At 40.1% G+C, this 17,326-nt stretch overlaps 3 protein-coding genes across 3 annotated transcripts in view; all 3 read right to left on the bottom strand.

Moving 5' to 3' along the window:
* Positions 1–11: 11 nt before the first annotated feature.
* On the bottom strand, positions 12–6,049 carry LOC145460294 (matrilin-1-like). Its single transcript, XM_081445050.1, has 8 exons — positions 5,301–6,049; positions 4,624–4,737; positions 3,340–3,459; positions 2,079–2,639; positions 1,530–1,640; positions 979–1,089; positions 353–463; positions 12–181 (listed from the first exon to the last, which is right to left on the bottom strand). Exons 1-8 carry the CDS (start codon positions 5,626–5,628, stop codon positions 12–14), a joined length of 1,626 nt encoding a protein of 541 aa, XP_081301176.1. The 5' UTR covers positions 5,629–6,049.
* Positions 5,841–14,026, bottom strand: LOC145502094 (von Willebrand factor A domain-containing protein 2-like). Its single transcript, XM_081481376.1, has 11 exons — positions 14,011–14,026; positions 13,454–13,576; positions 12,193–12,366; positions 10,880–11,440; positions 10,228–10,335; positions 9,652–9,774; positions 8,429–8,959; positions 7,513–7,602; positions 7,211–7,321; positions 6,623–6,695; positions 5,841–6,051 (listed from the first exon to the last, which is right to left on the bottom strand). Exons 1-11 carry the CDS (start codon positions 14,024–14,026, stop codon positions 5,841–5,843), a joined length of 2,121 nt encoding a protein of 706 aa, XP_081337502.1.
* The window catches only part of LOC145502093 (uncharacterized), an 11,489-nt gene continuing 7,436 nt past the window's right edge, over positions 13,274–17,326 (bottom strand). The window contains exons 5-8 of the mRNA XM_081481375.1: positions 17,071–17,232; positions 16,366–16,490; positions 14,901–15,084; positions 13,274–14,308 (exon numbers count right to left, since the gene is read on the bottom strand). Of these exons, the coding sequence (XP_081337501.1) occupies positions 14,067–14,308; positions 14,901–15,084; positions 16,366–16,490; positions 17,071–17,232 (713 nt within the window). The 3' untranslated portion in view covers positions 13,274–14,066. The remainder of the gene's footprint in view (positions 14,309–14,900; positions 15,085–16,365; positions 16,491–17,070; positions 17,233–17,326) is intronic.

Genomic DNA, 17,326 nt, shown 5'->3' with positions numbered 1-17,326 from the left:
TTCATAGGCACTTATGGCGTAGAAAGGAATAGATGAGAATTACAAGGCTTTAATTTACTCGGAGACATACCTTCACAGTTTGGTCCTGTAAATTCCTCAAGACAAGTACAAGTGTAGTTTTCCAAATGATTGTGGCATGTTCCATTGTTTTGGCATGGACCATCATAGCAATGGTCCATTTCTGAAAACAAGGAAGTATGCTAGTGAGAATTGTTCCAACGTACTGTAATTAATGTCCACCAAAAAAACAGCAACAACAGTATTTTTTTTTTTTCGATCCCTCGACCAAATGAGATAACGGGAATTTCCCGTGGCTGTTATCTGTTGCTGTTTAATTATTTATGAGACTGACCTTCGCAGCTATGTCCCGTATATTGATCAGGGCAGTCACAAGTGTAGTTATCTGCGAGATTATGGCATGTTCCATCATTTTGACACGGTGAGTTGAAGCAGTAATCTATGACTGAAAACACAGCAAAACAGTCTATCACTATTTTACGTACCATAGATATATCTTCAGAGGAGGCTGCGTGACCGAGTGTTTAGGGCACCGGACTTGAAATACAGAGGTCGGGGGTTCAAGTCCCGCCCTGACCACTCAGCTGGAGTTGTTTCTCGGTAGACCTCAGTTCAACTCTTCGGTCATGCTCGTTAATGGCCAACTGCGACCCGCCAGTTGGGGTTTTATGCTTAATTGATATATTTGTTTCTTTCATTTCAAGTGGCATGCTTGTGAACTAGTTAGGCGTAGCTATGTGTATTGATTACTATCAACAGCAACAAATTAACATTTTTTTTAGATATAATATTTAGACTATTTTCCTAAAGATACACTTTTTGTTGTTGTAGTTGTTTTGTTTGTTTATTTGTTTGTTTGTTTGTTTGTTCGTGTTTTTCATTCTCTCTCATTAATAACGACAAGGCAAGGCTTATCGTGCATGGAAAATGAAACCCGACCCAAATTCACAAGCGACTTACCTTCGCAGTTTAGCCCTGAAGATCCTACAGGACAATCACATGTGTAGCTGTCAGGAAGATTGTGACAGGTTCCGTTGTTCTGACAGGGACTAACGTAACAGTGGTTCCTAACTAGAAAATAGGAGAGATTCTTAATTAAAGAAGCAGGTCACCGTTTGCACATCTTGAAATTTTTAGCCGAGATATTTCAAGTTCGTCGTTTGTAATCCATTTCAATCTTCTCTATCCTCAACAATCCTTGTTCCTTTATGGTTTATTATTATCTCTTTGGTGTTTTCTATCTTAGTAAACTACTATTTTCAGGTTTCCTTCAAGGTAAGGATAATTTCCGTGACTGAGCTCCTTTAAGGGTCTTAATAGGTCCACAACAAATTGAATCGCCTTAACAATGACAAACACAAGTGTAGGTCTCCTTTTCGTTGCTACTATTTGTCGTCCACTCTCACGTCACTTCCACAACACTCATAGACACTTCACCATGTTTGTTGAAATTTATAATAACGAAACAATCACATGAACCGATAATCTCAGAGAGAGTCAGTTTTACTAACCCTCGCAGCTTTTTCCTGAAAAACCCGCCGGGCATGTGCAGTTGTAGTCATTCAAGGCATTAGAACATGTGCCGTTATTTCTGCAGGGGCTTCCAAAACAATGATCAACCACTGAAAACAAGTAACAAAGAACGTCAGAATCGTCTTGAAAACAAAAAGGTCAACGTTTATGAAGAACCATTAAAAATCAAGAACGAATCCCTTCAAAGTTTTAATAATACACTCGATTGAATTACTCGATTCTGACTGGCTAAAAAGGAGTGAAGTTTTCATGCAATATCAGTGCAAATTTGAAACACTAGAGCAGATTTGAAATACCAGTGCAAATTACAACGAAGATATCCCAAGTTGGTACGAAGACACTCATGACTGCCGATGGTAATCCAAGGTGTGGCAAAGGTGGTCGAAGTTCACCTGAAGCCTTCCAAAGATAGCCGAAGGTAAATGGACGTTTTCCGAGCACTTCCAAAGATCACCCGAACCCTTTCGAAGATCAACGAATATGACCCAGACATTGTGGAAAACTCTGACAATAGATGCATTGCTCACCTTTACAAACGTCCTCGAGGATAGAACCAGCAAGATTTACAATTGAATCAAAACTTGTGGTAAAGACATTCTCATCATCAGGGTCGCTTGCAATCTCCTCCAGTTCCTTATAATCTGCATCGCCAACACCAACAGCAATGATATGCACTCCCATGTCATGGAGACGCTTTGCTGGGTCTTTTACTTTGTCTCGTGCGCGACCGTCAGTAAGGACAATGAGGATGTGAGGGACGTCCGCCCTTGCCAGTGGAAAGAGGTCTGTTCTTAGATGATTCAAGGCATCACCCGTATAAGTATATCCATCATAAAAAGGGATATTTTGAATAGCATCAACAATGTCTGCTGTTGTGGTGTACTTTGTAAAATCAAAGTGGATCTTAAACTTGGACTTGCTGGAAAATGTTGCCACAGCAACTGTCGTGTCATCCGGACCAATTACAAACGATCTGACAATCCCTTTGATGAAGTCTTTCATGATCTGGTAATTATGCTCCCCAGAACTTTCTATGCTTCCAGAGCTGTCCAACAGGAAGGCCACATCAACTTGGGTAGATTGGCATTCTGTGTTGTGAAAAGGCATAGACAGAGCAAGTTACATTACTCTTTATATTTTCTGCACTTTGCAATGAAAACTGACAGATTTCTCAAAATCTGCATCCCCTAATACCAGCTGTTAGTTTCTGTTTGTTGTTGTTGTTGTTGTTGTTGTTGTTGTTTTGTTTTGTTGTTATTTTTTCTTATTGCCTTTTTCCCCTTTGAAACAAAAACAAGTGCACACTGCTTGAGCAACAACAAATCGCTTATGGTAACTTCAGGTAAAATTTTTCTTTCGTGACTAAAACAAGTTCACGAATATAAAAGGGATATTTGAAGTACGAACCTCTCGTAAATAGGAGGACCCCTCCAGTAACCGTGCAAGGGTCCCCATCCCCGAACACGAGCACACCGTTATGTTCCCGACCACCTTAAAAAATCTACTCTCGATCTCCCATGAGCGGAAACGTCCATTAAGTGGCCCGATAATGCGATGTTCATCGCTGGCCCGATGTTCAAATGAGTCTTATCCAATCAGGAAAGGTTGGACTCACCCAATCTGTTCGTTTTCCCTGCACAGATAATAGCCACGGGCAAGTTCCAAAGTAAAGGGGGTTTGTGCTTACATATGTGATGTATGGTATTGCCGAAACGTCTAAACCTGAAATAACACGTTATCATGGCATGATCAGGTGCCATTACGAGCGGAAAATTTGACATTACTCACGCGTGGTGCAATTTTCCCTATATCGATTGCTTGAACACAGACATGTCGAGCCTCCAGGAAAGTTCTGACAAACTTGGTTTTCGGAACAATGAGTCACACCGGCTGCACATTCATCGACATCTAACAATAAAAGACACCTTGATTTTCTGATACCGTAAATTATCATAACTTACCAATCATTTACCCTTTTCTCTCAGTAATTGCCTAACTGTTTAATTGCAGGTTTAACAGACCCTTTGCACGATCCAGTCACATGGCACAAAATCACACATGCTGGGACGCAAGTTGCACAGTGGGACTTCCAAAACAAAGCAGCCTGTACCAGTACACCTTGACCTGCCTTTGTTTTGGAAGTTCCACTGTGCAACTTACGTCCCAACATGTGTGATTTTAAACCATGTGAACGAATCGTGCAAAGAGCCTGTTTACATCGAAATCTATTCAGATATTTACTACACTTTCTCAAAATTCTTCGCGGCCGTAGCCAGTCGCAGCGCGTTTCTCTTCCGGTCCCCCTAATCGCGCTAGGGTTTCGAGCATCGCGGATATTTTCTCAGCCTTCAAAGGTCAACGGAGGCCAAGTCTAGTTATATACTTGCCAGACAGACTTGAAGGCAGGATTTATCATCGCAGTTATACACACAACTTAAGTAGTTTTTAAATTACAGTCTGAAAAAAAATTCAGGCTTGAACGGGATTCGAACCAATGACTTCTGCGATACCAGTGCAGTGCATTGACATTAAAGCCTGATTTTTTTTTTTTTTTTTTGCCAGGCTTAAATTTCACGACTGCTTAAGTTGTGTGTATAACTGTGATGATCAATCACGTCTTTGTGTCTTTCTCCGCAGTTCAAATATACGACCTTTCATATATCCACTTGTACATAAATAATGTATTGAACGCTAGATATAATAAACAATTAGATTATTCGCTCTCGATTTCTATCGCGTGATAGTGCGCCCGAGTCAACTACCACGCATAGAAATCGAGAGGGAATAATCTAATTGTTTTAGTATAAATCTGCTAGTCGTTCAGAACTTTATTTCAATCCTCTTCACAGACACTTCGAAAACGCCATGAAGCGGCCGTCATTTTGTTAACAAGGGCACACTGCTACGCTACTCACTATGTATCACAGAATAGAAAGTGAATAGCGTAGCCAATCAGAGAACGGCATCCGTGATAGAACGCTAGTAGATTTATACTAAATGCAATTATTATATTGGCATGTCTTAACCGCCACGTGTAACACAGATACGGAAGCATCCCTAGTAAATACAAACCAGATTCACATTCTTTTCCTTCCCATTCCGGTGTACAATCACATTGAAAGTCACTCAGCAGACTGACGCACTTTCCACCATTTTGACACGGATCACTATAGCAGAAGTCGATCGCTGAATGGAAAGAAAATTTAAAATGTGAATGAAGTGAAAAAAGAAAGAAAAATAATTTCCTCCAGGATAAACGGCTGCCAATCGTTGATAATAAAGCAAACCTCATAACTATGGCACTGTAAAAAAGAGCATTCATTTCAATGTATTTGAAGTGGACGATGTGTTCGTTGAACAAACTTTACTGAAGATGAGGAAAATTCAATTATAATCAATTAAATAAAGTTATTAAATTTTATTTAACTATAGGGCTGTGCATGGCAGCTACAAACAATCGAGAGAAAGGGATATAAGATCATTGTGGCTAGTAGTTTCACAACACTCAAATACACTTAGGAAAGTCGCCGGTTGCAAAAGGGAAAAAAAAGAATTTATGCTTTCTAACTTTTAATACTGAAAATTGAAACTGGCCAAGAACTAAAACCAATAACTTTGAACTTGTTCCATCGCACTACTTTATGTAACAGTTATGTTACATGTCATGTATGTCACCCTCCACTCTTATTTTGTCACAAAGGCGAAAAATGTCTCAATCCTTTTTTTCAGAGATTATTTTGTAAACTCACCAGTACAGATCTGTTCTCGCACTACACCTTTAATTTCGCTCAAAGCTGAAAAAGACACTTCAAACACGTGCTCCTCGTCTGGATCAGAGGCCATTTCTTTCAATTCTTGGTCGTCATAGCAACAACCAACGCCTAAACTGATGATAGTCGCACCCTCGTCACGTAGCTTTTTAGCAGGGCCTGCCACGTCATCTTGTGACATACCATCTGTCAATACCAACACAACCTTTGGTAGCGATTTTCGGTCCTTCTTAAGACCCTTAAAAACCTTTGTGCGCACTTTGTCCAGCGCATAACCAGTCTTTGTATAATCACCTGGATAAGACATTTTATCGATTGCTTTCACAATGTAGTCAACTTTATCATATTTGTCTAAATCGAACACCACATTGGCTTTCTTTGAGTACAATACCAGAGCAACGTTTGTGTCCTTTTTCCCAATCTTGAAGGAACGCACAAGTTCAATAATGAAGTCTTTGGAACGTTGGAAGTTGCCTTTTCCTTGGGATTCTATGCTTCCAGAACCATCGACTACAAAGACTAAGTTGAACGTTTGTCTGACACAAGCTGCGGAGAAACGTTTTCAAAATCAACTCCAGTGCAGATGGTTTCACAGATTTTATTATTCACGCTGACATTAGCATGGACATTGACTTTCACATTGACTTTGCGAGAGACACTGACAATTGACATGGCATTGACAACAAAACTGATTCTGACATCGACATGGACACTATCACTGACATCAACACTGATAGTAATATTCACATTGGCATTCTCACCGACATTTGACAATAATTACACTGACAATAACACTGATAATGAAATTACTTTTGCCATTGACTTTGACACCGTCATTGATATAGACGTTAACACAACCATAGACAGACCCCGACATTGTCATCGAAGTCGCAATGACACTAAAAGTGACCTTTGCATAACCTTACTTTTGACACTGGCAAAAGACATTCAGTATACTGAGGGCCTAACTAGCTAAAGTACTGTCCCAAAGTACTGTGAACGAATTTCGCCGATTTTTGCTCTTTGTTCTCACAAAGTTTCCGTACGTCTAAATTCCGTTAACGCATTCGCCAAAGATTCAAGAACCACCAATGTAGCGAAAGCCAATGTAGCGGAAGCGAACTTTCATAGCAGCAAAAATTCGTGAAAGCGAGACTTCAGTCATCAGACAGTGTTAAAACGAAAAGTCCAAGAAACAAAAAAAATTCAAAACGACGAATGAACAAATTATGTTAAATATTTCACAAAAATCCTTGCCTAGTTCACATTGTCGTCCAGAGTAATCGTTTGAACATTCGCACTCAAACTTTCCAAGACGATCATTACACGTTCCTCCATTTATACAGGGCCCTGAATCACACTCATTCAGGACATCTGTAAATTGAAAACAGAAAAAAATTATAATAGGAACGTAGAATAAAATTAGCGTGACAAATCATAATTGCAAACTTGTCAGTTAGCAAAAAGTAAATCTTTTAAAAGAAATACGGAGTTCAATAGATCATTTCCGAGTTGCTCTTTGCCTCTGTGCCAAAACCAGTCTTTGTGCGAAACCATTCATATGAAAATGTGTTCCGCGTACAGGTTCATTTTCATACAAATCAAACTCATTTTCATCTGAAAGGTTTTGAACGAGGACTCGTTTTGAATCAGAGGCACAAGGTAACTCGGAAATGGCCTATTAATAATGAAATTAATGTGGAATGAAGAAGGATGCCTCACAAATAAGAAAACAGAAGGGTACTAAATTGAGATGGGAAGAAATGAAAATAATGAAAGAAAACCACTATCAGCTAACCTGACCCTAAGTCGACGTAAACTGGAATAAAATAAATTCAATAGATAAGGATAAATCAAGGGAAACGATAAAGTTGAATTAATTTGTGTACCTTCTGTGCAGTTTTCTCCTCCAATTCCTAGAGGACATGTACAGTTGTATCTTCCAATGCCATCAGCCGAACAGTTGCCACCATTTTTGCATGGATTGAGAGAGCAAGAATCTGAATGAAAAACGAAAACGAAAAACATGCACCCATGAATGGACTATACAATATTTACTTCAAATCCTTAAACCAAAGCACACCAAAAATGCCTTCCTTAGCTTCATTTAAACGTTTGTGGTACTGTTAGTTCACTCATTTTAATTTAGCTTATCAGTTAATTTTATCTGACAAGCAGCTGATAATTTCACCTTGAAGGCACTGATATCCTCCATTCTCTCCATATTTGTTCACACAAATTTCTGATTCTGTGCAGTCGGCGCTGGAACACGGATTTGCCGCTGTGAAAAACAAGTAGTTTAGCTACCATCACTAGCACTGTTAGAAACTCAAGCTTGCGACCCAAGTTTGATAGGTCACTGTCTCCACAATAAGTGCGACCCAAATCAGTGTGATTAAAACCCCATCCCCGGCTACATGTAATTCCACTCAAGTTTTGTTTACATAATTGAACGTAGAGATCGTAAGTTTCAGTAACTAGATTTCAATGTACTAATTCGTATGAAATCTAATCACGGAATTAAATACGCTTCTCTATATATTTCGTCTACGAAGTGAAGTAGGTCATTTTTCCCATCCTACGTTGGTCCGTTTGTTCGTTCGTTCGTTCGTTTAGTGATTGTTGCGTCCGTTCGTTCGTTCGCTTGTTTGTTTGGTCGTTCGTTCGTTTGTTTGTTTGTTCGTTCGTTTGTTCGTTTGTTCGTTCGTTTGTTTTTTCGTTCGTTCGTTCGTTCGTTCGCTCGTTTGTTCGTTCGTTCGTTCGTTTGTTTGTTCCTTGGTTCGTTCGTTCGTTCGTTTTTTCGTTCGTTCGTTCGTTCATTCATTCGTCCGTCCATTCGTTCGTTTCTTCGATCGACCAATCGATCGTTTCTTCCCCTAGTTCGTACGTTTGCTAATTCGTTCTTTCGTCTCGTCGTACTTTCGTTCGTTTGTTCGTTCCTCAATTCGTTTCTTCGTTCGCTCTTTCGGCTGTAAGTACGTTCATTCGATCGCACGTTTTTCCTCTAGTTTGTACATTCGTTCGTTCGGTCGGCTGGTTGGTCGGGTAGTCGTGCTTTAGTTTTTAAAATTCATTAATTTATCCGAGATCGTTCTCGCTTAACCAACCTTTGCAGATAGCGCTTCTTGTGGTACTAGCGAAATGCTTCAGATGAGCAAACTCCGACCTCAATATATGCTCCTCGTTGGGATTTGTAACTAGATGGTTTATCTGGGATAAGCTGTAATTGGATCCCAAAACCAAACCGATGATGGTCGCGTGATTCTGTTGAAGCAATGCAGCAGGCACTGCGTATTCATCCTCAGCCTTCCCAGCGATCATCGCGACGACAATTGAAACCTTGGAATCATCAAACTTTGCTTCTTCCGACGATTTGATCAATGCTTTTCCTAAGTTCTTGTACTTTCCCAAGGAATAATTAGCCATTCGTAATACATGTGAAAAGTCGGAGAAGCTGGATTCTTGTCCCGGTTTAATCAGATAATGGGCATCTGAGCCATAGGCGATAACACCGATGTTTTTGACATCAAGGGTTGAAGCAACAGTGATAATGAACTCCACTTGACGTTCTATGTTATCTTCTCCGACGTTACGTGAACTGTCAAGCAGAAAAACCACAGTGGCCTCCTTAGTGCAGTCTGTTATAAAAGAAAATGAGAGTGTAGACGTTATACGGTGATTTACGCAAGCTTGTCTCTTCAGTTCACTTATGAGAGACGTCTAAGATAAGAGCTGAAAGATTCCATGCTCATTTCACACATCCCCGTAGTGTTTCTGAGCTAGTGGCTCGCTGTTTTCAGCGCCGTAAAATCCATAACCATCTCATGACCAGGGTTAGACAGAACGGGCAAAGAGAGATCTATCTAAATAGAATTTACTAAGTAAATATAGGTTAGTAAAAAAAAGTACTGTTTTGTAGATTCCACGTCACTCTTTACCCTAAGATAAGTGAACAAGTGATGTGGGACATGTAGCAGCGTGTATTTTGTGACTAAATATAGCCGATCTAACAATTTTGCTGGTCAACAGAGGTGCAATGAAAGGTGCTCTGACCTTTAAAAAATTACTACAACACAGTCAAACGGCTCCACCATAAAGTGCCTTTCAGAAACATACATGTGTGAAGAAAAGAAAGGTCGGAAGACGGAAAATCAAAAGGGAACGGCAAATGCACAAATGTCACCAGCCGTAGGAGTCGTGCAGGCCTGTCAACCCCATTTTAAATAGCAAGTATAGCTTTCACTGCGCAAACGCACCCTCTCTCTCACGGAAAACCGATAACATTCCATTATTTACCAAATATTTGTGATAATCTAAAGGTGCTACTGACCTTTATCGCAATTTTCACCGTACTGAGTGGAATCTTCACAAGTGCACTCATATCCACCAAACGCCTCTGTGCATTTCTTTCCAGATTCACAACTGACACTCGATTCTGTGCATTCCTTCACATCTGCGTTTTATCAGGGAAGAACAAAACGTCAGATCAAAAACATACCTAAGCCTACATATATGGCATGGAATCCCATTATTCAGTCATTAACAACCTTGGCCGGGTTGTTCAAAGCCCGATTAAGCTAACCCAGGGTTAGCGAGAATTTTGATTTCATTTTTGTACATTTTCGGTGACGTTTTTTTTTTTTATTATTATTTTATTTTTATTTTTTGCATTGTTTGTCCTTCAGTTTTGAGCTTCAGTGATATCAAACTACAAAAAACATAAGCAGTGAAAAACATTTCTGTAGAAGAAAAATTGTTACCTCGGTTAACTTTTAATCCTGGGTTACCGTTAACCGGCTTTCGAACAACCCGGCCCACATTTCACTGACAACCTATTTTCACTTCTCCCTCCTTTTTAAACAATTTGCGAATCTTAATCGAAATGTTTTTCATTTTCAGTACAAACCTTCAGTGCATCGATCACCCTGAAATCCTACTGCACATGTGCACTTTGACCCTCCATCTTCACAGACACCACTGAAGTGACATGGGTTATCAGAACAGCTATCAACCTCTATAGAACAGAACCAGAGAAAACACGGAATTACTTTTAAAAACATTCATGAAGGACTGAAGCAAGTAAAAATATTTAGATTCCAAAAAATAAAATCACTGTTTAGTGTCATCCCTGCACTCAATAATAAAACGTTTCGTGGGAAAAAAATAAAGAAAAATTGTAAAATATCTCGCTATAAATTAGAATAAAATACATGTAGCTTCAGCAGTGGCACGTTGGATTATTGTATTTTGTTAGAGGCACAATTTTCACGCCACATCGTGTGTGCATATCAAAACTCTGATAAAAAAGATAATTTTTCTTACAAAAAGCTAAGTTCTTGACAAATGAAAGAGTCAAACGCTGTTCTCAGAGAACAAAAAACTCTCCACTATGCCTCGTTTAGCCAGGACGCGACGAGTGAACTCGAAACATGGAGATATTTATTGTAACTCCTCTTCTCACATAGACTAATAAGGCGCCAGCAGACAGTAGTGAGGCATATGCATTCAGTAAAAGGCTGTAAGTTAATATGCATGTTGCAATCAAATGTAATCAGTACCTTTACATATGGCCCCTCTGACGTCATTGATAACAATTCCAAGGGAGTAAAATTCCGTTGTGAAGACATGTTCCGTTTTGCCGTGAGCCATCTCAGTGAGCTGGGTGTGATCAATATTCTGACCGATCGCTACCACGTAAACAAGCACAGAATTGTCATTTAAGAGTGCTGCAGAATGGGTCACCGCGTCAGTTGATACACCATCTGTCATAACTACCAATACCTTAGTAACATTTCTTCTCACTACGGTATCGTCATAGAGGTTATTCGCTGCTTCATGTAGTGCTTTTCCCGTGTAAGTCCCACCTCCTGGGTAAGAAACACTATCAAGTGCCTCTTCTACTTCGTTATAGCTTGAATACTGGTCCAGTTTGAACGCAACTGTCGAATTCGTTGAGTACACAATGAATCCAACCCGTGTGGCCCCGCTTGATACATCGAATAGAAGGATAAGGTTCTTCGTAAAGTTCTTCATCATCTGGAAGTTGTTATCTCCGTAGGCCTGTACGCTAGAAGAACCGTCTACAACAAATCCCAGTTCAATCTCGTTGTAGCTACAATCTGGGAAAAAAAATTGCGGTGTATATATGAGTGTGACGAATTTTCCCAAATGTAAGCAATATATCAAACACGAGACAATGTCGGTTACCAGAATTCTAAACACAAATAAGAGAGTTGAAAATACGACGCGCGGTGTGGTATTATAGACGAACTTCGAGGTGATAGGAAATGTGGTAGAACGCTGTCTCGAGTGTTTCGTATATATTCTTAATCCAAACTAAAACAAAAGAGAAAACGGAGAAATGAAATCGCAAACATCTATGGGACGGTGCGACCGTTCATTTTTATGGAGGTGAAAGGGGGGAGGGCTGTTTTTTTGTTTGTTTGTTTGCTTGTTTTGGGGGGAGAGTCGCGCAAAACACTGGCTTCAAGGGGGCTAACCCCCTCCGAAAAAAAAATTAATGAAAAAAGGGTGGTCACGTGAAATATTGCAAAAAGGCGAAGGGTTTGAGGCAAGATCCGTCGTTCTCGCGTCTCCTTCCTCTCTAGGTCACAAACACAAACCGAACGAGCCTAAGACGGGCTACATTTTGAGCGACTTTCAGTAATCTACCTTTCTCGTGGCACTACAGACATTCATAGTGTAAACATGTGAGTTCGACTTTATAAGTACAAAAGCAACGTTCACGTATAATTCGTTGAAAATTCCTCACTCTATACAGTCAATCAGGTCTTCCATTCGCGCACAAATGAATCTACTTTGCTTTATTGCTTTGCTGTCCTTAGACCTTATTTCTGTTGTTTCCACTTACCTAGATGGCAGTTTTGTCCGCTGTATCCATAGTTACATTCACATCTGTAACCACCAACTGTGTTGATGCACGTTCCACCGTTCTGACACGGACTGTTAAAACATTCGTCATAATCTGACAAAGAAATAACAACACGTTCAAAAAATAACAAGACAAAAACATCATTATTTCGGGCTTGTTACTTGCTACAGTGAGAGAACTTACAGACCAACATGGGCATTTCACATTCCCTCTTAACTGCTTGTCTAACAATGCAACATGGAAGGGCGTGGTGAGTTCCAAGCAGAGAAAAATTCAGTCAAAAGTGGCAACATTCCCTGCGCATGCGCAGCGTGTAGTACTCTTTTTCAAGAGAAGCGCGATATATACCCTGACATTTGGCATGAAAATCTGGTTGGAGGTAGACTTTTTAAAAGTTCTTTCTAATAGTTCTTCCCTGACCTGTTGGTTTCGCTCGAGGGAAACAAAAGCAAAGGTCGACTTGTGGCAAGTCTAGTTTGGAGATACTGTTGAATAGTGGCAAAGATTTAAAATGTCATTGTGGGGCGGGCAGGGGGGGGGGGGTGGTACTCCCTATAATTGCTCTTACGGGAAGTCTCTGCCAGAAATGGGTACCTTTTTCAGGTATGTTTTAAAGGTAGGGATTTCAAAAGTTGAGGTATATGAAAGGATAGGGATTAAATCTGTCATTTAACTATTTATAGGGGCCTTCCAAAAAAAAATATTTCTAACATGTGCACCTTGTAGCTGTATCTGGTAATACTTGATGTTTTGCATAAAATTGTTCATTAACTTCATTCCAAGGGTCCAGAAAAGGGGTTCAGTGTTGTTAAGTAAGACTGTGAAAGGGGTAGCTTTTCTTCATTAAAGTCTGTCTAAATGGTATACAAAAGTGTAAGGGGTTGAACCTCACAGGGGAGCCTCCCTGTATAACACTTCACAGTCCCCCACCCCCCCCCCCCCCGGCCCCCCAATGTTGTTGTTGCTAATTTTTGTTTTATTATTCAATTAATTTATCTATTCATTTATTTTTTTATTTTTTTATTTTTTTTTTTCAAAATCCACCAACCAAACAGAATAATTTCCTACATTGTCAAAAACAAAGTGGTATGACCATTTCCAACCTTCCTTAATTTTCAAGGGATGGAGAAAATGGCCTAAAGAACAATTGGCTAAATGAAGTTCAGGAAAGTTGTTTAACTTCCAACCACGTTTTAGGCTAAGTGTGAGTTGCGCTAATTTTATTCGTACACTGACTTACCATCCTGGCAATTTTCATTTGTTAGATGCTCACTGCAAATACAATGATAAGTCCACTCCTCTAGGTTTTCAACACAAACTCCACCATTGAAACATGGATTTGTGTCACAAGGGCTTGAAATTCCTACAGTGGGAAAAGAGAGCTGCAGTGAATCACTAAAACCACTTGCTTTCTTTAAAATATTGCCAACTGAACACCGTCTTGCTACTCTTTTGAAATTAGACTGTTTGTTTGTTTGCTTGCTGGGATGGGTCAGTTACCCCCTGCCCTGTCCCTGAAGGTTGAAGACAGTTATCACACAGGCAGACTCTTGCCTGGAACTCTTTATTGGGTGGTGCAGAGGAGGCCATGAGAAGACAAACCAGGACCAAGGGAGGGAGGGAATTCAGGTTGGCAGAAATCCGAGCAACTGAATGAGACAATGGAACGCGCAGTCCAGGGTGAGGCAGCAAGTAAATGATGGGTGACCTGAGGTAGACATTAACTATTGTATTCCTGGGAGGAATTCTCAGCCTATTAAGATCAAGAGATCTTAATAAATTATGGCTCTTAACTACTTGTGCTGATGCTCATATTGTCAAGAGGTTCATTAAAATTAAATTGAACATGCAACCTAATTCCCAGGCCTTTTTTTTTTTTTTTTCACGCTTAGGGAGATTAAGAAGAAGAGAAGGCCTGGGAATGGAGCTGATAAGCTTGTACCTTGACAGTTGTCCCAGAGTTGATCCCGGTCGTAATTATCAGTTGTTGCACACCAGGGCTGGTTATGATTGTCCTTGATACATGAATAACTTTCTTGACCTTGGTACCAAAATGGGAAAACACAACATTTGCTTCTTTGAGTTGCATAGCATCCTGAAAGACAATGACTATGTTTAACATACATGTATTGCTGTACCATATAGTTACAGAAGTTCTTCCAAGTAAGTCTGTCTGGTTTTTCCTTGGAGCTATGCATGCTTTCCTTGTAAGCCTATTTCCAAAGAGAAAATATGCATGTGCAAGGCTGAGCCAGACAATTTTTGGATCAGTAAGCTGAGACAGTTTATTTGAGATTCATTTGTAACACTTGACTTTGGTCACTAAAAGCTGGAAGGACTGAGAGGGAAGGGGTATGTGTGGAGTTGACCATCTTACCAAATAGATAACAACTTTTCTCAGCTCCATGTAAATACTCTCTATAGTCAGGGCTAGCACTATCATTAAGTTTTGATTCACCTTTGTTACTTTATCACTATGGGTGAACTGTATCAACAAAAGGCATGTGGGTTCACCCACAGCACCGGGGGCCTATCAAACATACTCAGCTGTAGCAGCTGTCACAGGTTACGGCCATTATTGACAACCCTGTCTATGATGCAGTGATGGGGAATTTGTTCATCGTTGACACCTATAAATTACTATTTCATAGAATTATTCTAGAAAGAACATATTGTTCCATTCCTACCGTCAGTTATTTCTTCTCCTTCCGTCACGGTGGTCATGCAACCTTCAAGATCTGTCCTTATGCATTTACCATCATCATTATTGGACGAGGAAGTCAAACGAACGGATTGAACAAGTAAAGGTGGCGACAACGTATGCGGATGGATGTGATTCCCCTTTTTGCAAGATAAATGTTGCTCGAATAGCTGAAGGTTAAAAAAAATGTTACTAACAATTATTAGGCAAAACTGTCGGCGGTCATTAAGAAAATAAGTTGTAGCCGTTTGTTGTTTGCTTGTTTCATTGTCTTTTGTTTTTTGCTTTTTGTTTTTTGCTTGCTTGTTTGTTTGTTTGTTCTTTTTTTTGGTTTTAGTCAAATTGTGATAATTGTTATTTTTGTACAATATGTTACATTACATGTCAAGCCGTATAGGCTTAAATTATTCACAATGGTATAACTTTAGAATTACTTTCAGGTGCTATTTGGCATGATTTGTTGACACTTTGCAGTTTCAAACGAATGTTCGGCTATCCCAGAAGTTTCCAATACTACATGTACTTGGAACTTTTCAAGTAAACTGACAAGCCCCTTACCCCCTTTGCCGGGCACACTGGAACCACATTCGCACTCACAAGCTCTACGATCCTGCAAAGCAGTGGCAGGCTCCATCTTCCGACCGTAACAAACTTCAAAACGATTACCGCCTGTCAACTCTTTTCTTGGGTGCTCTCTAGGTCAGAGGAACAAATGCTGGCGCGCGAAAAACAACGAATTTGCTCATAATACTGCCTTGAAATTCAACCCATCTGTGCAAGAGAGGCCACGAAAGCTCTCAAATGACCGGGTGCAGTGGAATTTTGCATAGAGAGCTGGGAATCCATCAAATAAAACAGTCAACAACTGGGCTTTTAAGAAATCACTGTCCGTCCTGTTCGTCCTGTCCGCCATGTTTGCAACAACAGCTGACCAGTTTGCCCGACGAGTCAGTTGGTCGATTTGGATCCAGTCACGTGACCATGTCAATCGGAGACCGGTATGTGACAGTTTGCGAATCCGTTCCGAACCACTTAATTTTTCTCTCGAGAATTAGAGAAATATTTTACCTGAAACTAGACCCTCTAAGAGCGTTTACTCGGGCTTCGAGGACACGATAAAGCAAGTTGTTGCAATCTCATCTCCAGGTTTTCCACCCTACTCTAGGAACGCCTGGGACCATGACTTCCCTTTAGGCGACCAAGACAAAACGGCTTACATTTCGTGACCAGTAATAAATGTTCGATATGTATATTTTTGATGACCGAGCTTTTTCATTCATTCATTCTGTTTATATTGCCTATTTACTCAAAAATTAAATGTTGATGTTTCTCTTCCATGCCACAAATCACTCCTTTGAATTTAACAGGCATGCAGTTTAAAGATCTTCCTATGTGATATTTCCAACCCCTTTAAAAGTATAAAAGACTTACATGGAAATAAATATTTTTACCGTGCAAGATGAACTTCCAGGAGTAACTTGCCCCTCGAGAGTGTAATTAACACAAATATTATCTGCTGAATATGCTGCACCCTTCTTTCCTTGCACAGAAAGTTTGGTTAGATACGCCTCATTCTCTGTCAAGAGAAAGTGGAAATATTTACTTTTTCAAAGTATATAAAGATCCGAATCTCGCGTGCAGGCTGAACCTGACCATAACCGACATACGATATAAGGGGTAAAATGAGGTTCAATCGGGGGAGGGGTAGGGGAAGGGGAAGCTCCGCCCAAAAGGGGTACTTTCAGCTTAGGCTTCAGGTGTATAGAAGGGTAGGGATTTCACAAGTTTGGGTTTATGAACGGAACAAATAATACTTGGTTTTGGTTAACATCTCTTCTGATAATATTTAGTGTTCTCCCATAATATTGTTCCTAACTTCATTCCAAGGGTTTACAAAAGGTATTCAGTGCTGTAGGTATGCGAGAGAGGTAACTCTTTCAATAAGAAAGGTAGCTTTACTATCAAAATTATATACAAAAGGGTAAGGGTTTGAACCTCGGGGCGGAGCCTCCCGGTATAAAGCTTTCAAGAGTAGCCCTGCTTCCCCCCCCCCCCCCCACCCCCTCCCAGCCGGGACTCCAATCCAGGCCTTGGCTCAAATTTTTCTTTCTCCTTCCTTAACTGACATACAGTCATATTATCGACGAAAAACTTACCAAGATCAATTTCCAAATATGGACGGATGTCACTGTCGCTTGGACACCAAGAATACTCTCCACCTATCTTTGGAATTCCCCAGGATTCTTTGTACGACGAGCCTCTGATTGTGGAGTTTGAGAAATGAATCAGGCTGTTCCGTAACATGTTTCCACACTTGGCTTGTATTGGTAAAACGAAAAGGTAACCATTAAAAAATTTAGAAAAACATCAGTGGCGCAATTATATTTAAATTTGAGACATATGGCACAAGTT

Source organism: Orbicella franksi, chromosome 11 (genome assembly GCF_964199315.1).
Source record: "Orbicella franksi chromosome 11, jaOrbFran1.1, whole genome shotgun sequence".
NCBI lineage: Eukaryota > Metazoa > Cnidaria > Anthozoa > Scleractinia > Merulinidae > Orbicella > Orbicella franksi.
This window is presented reverse-complemented; position numbering and strand designations above follow the sequence as displayed.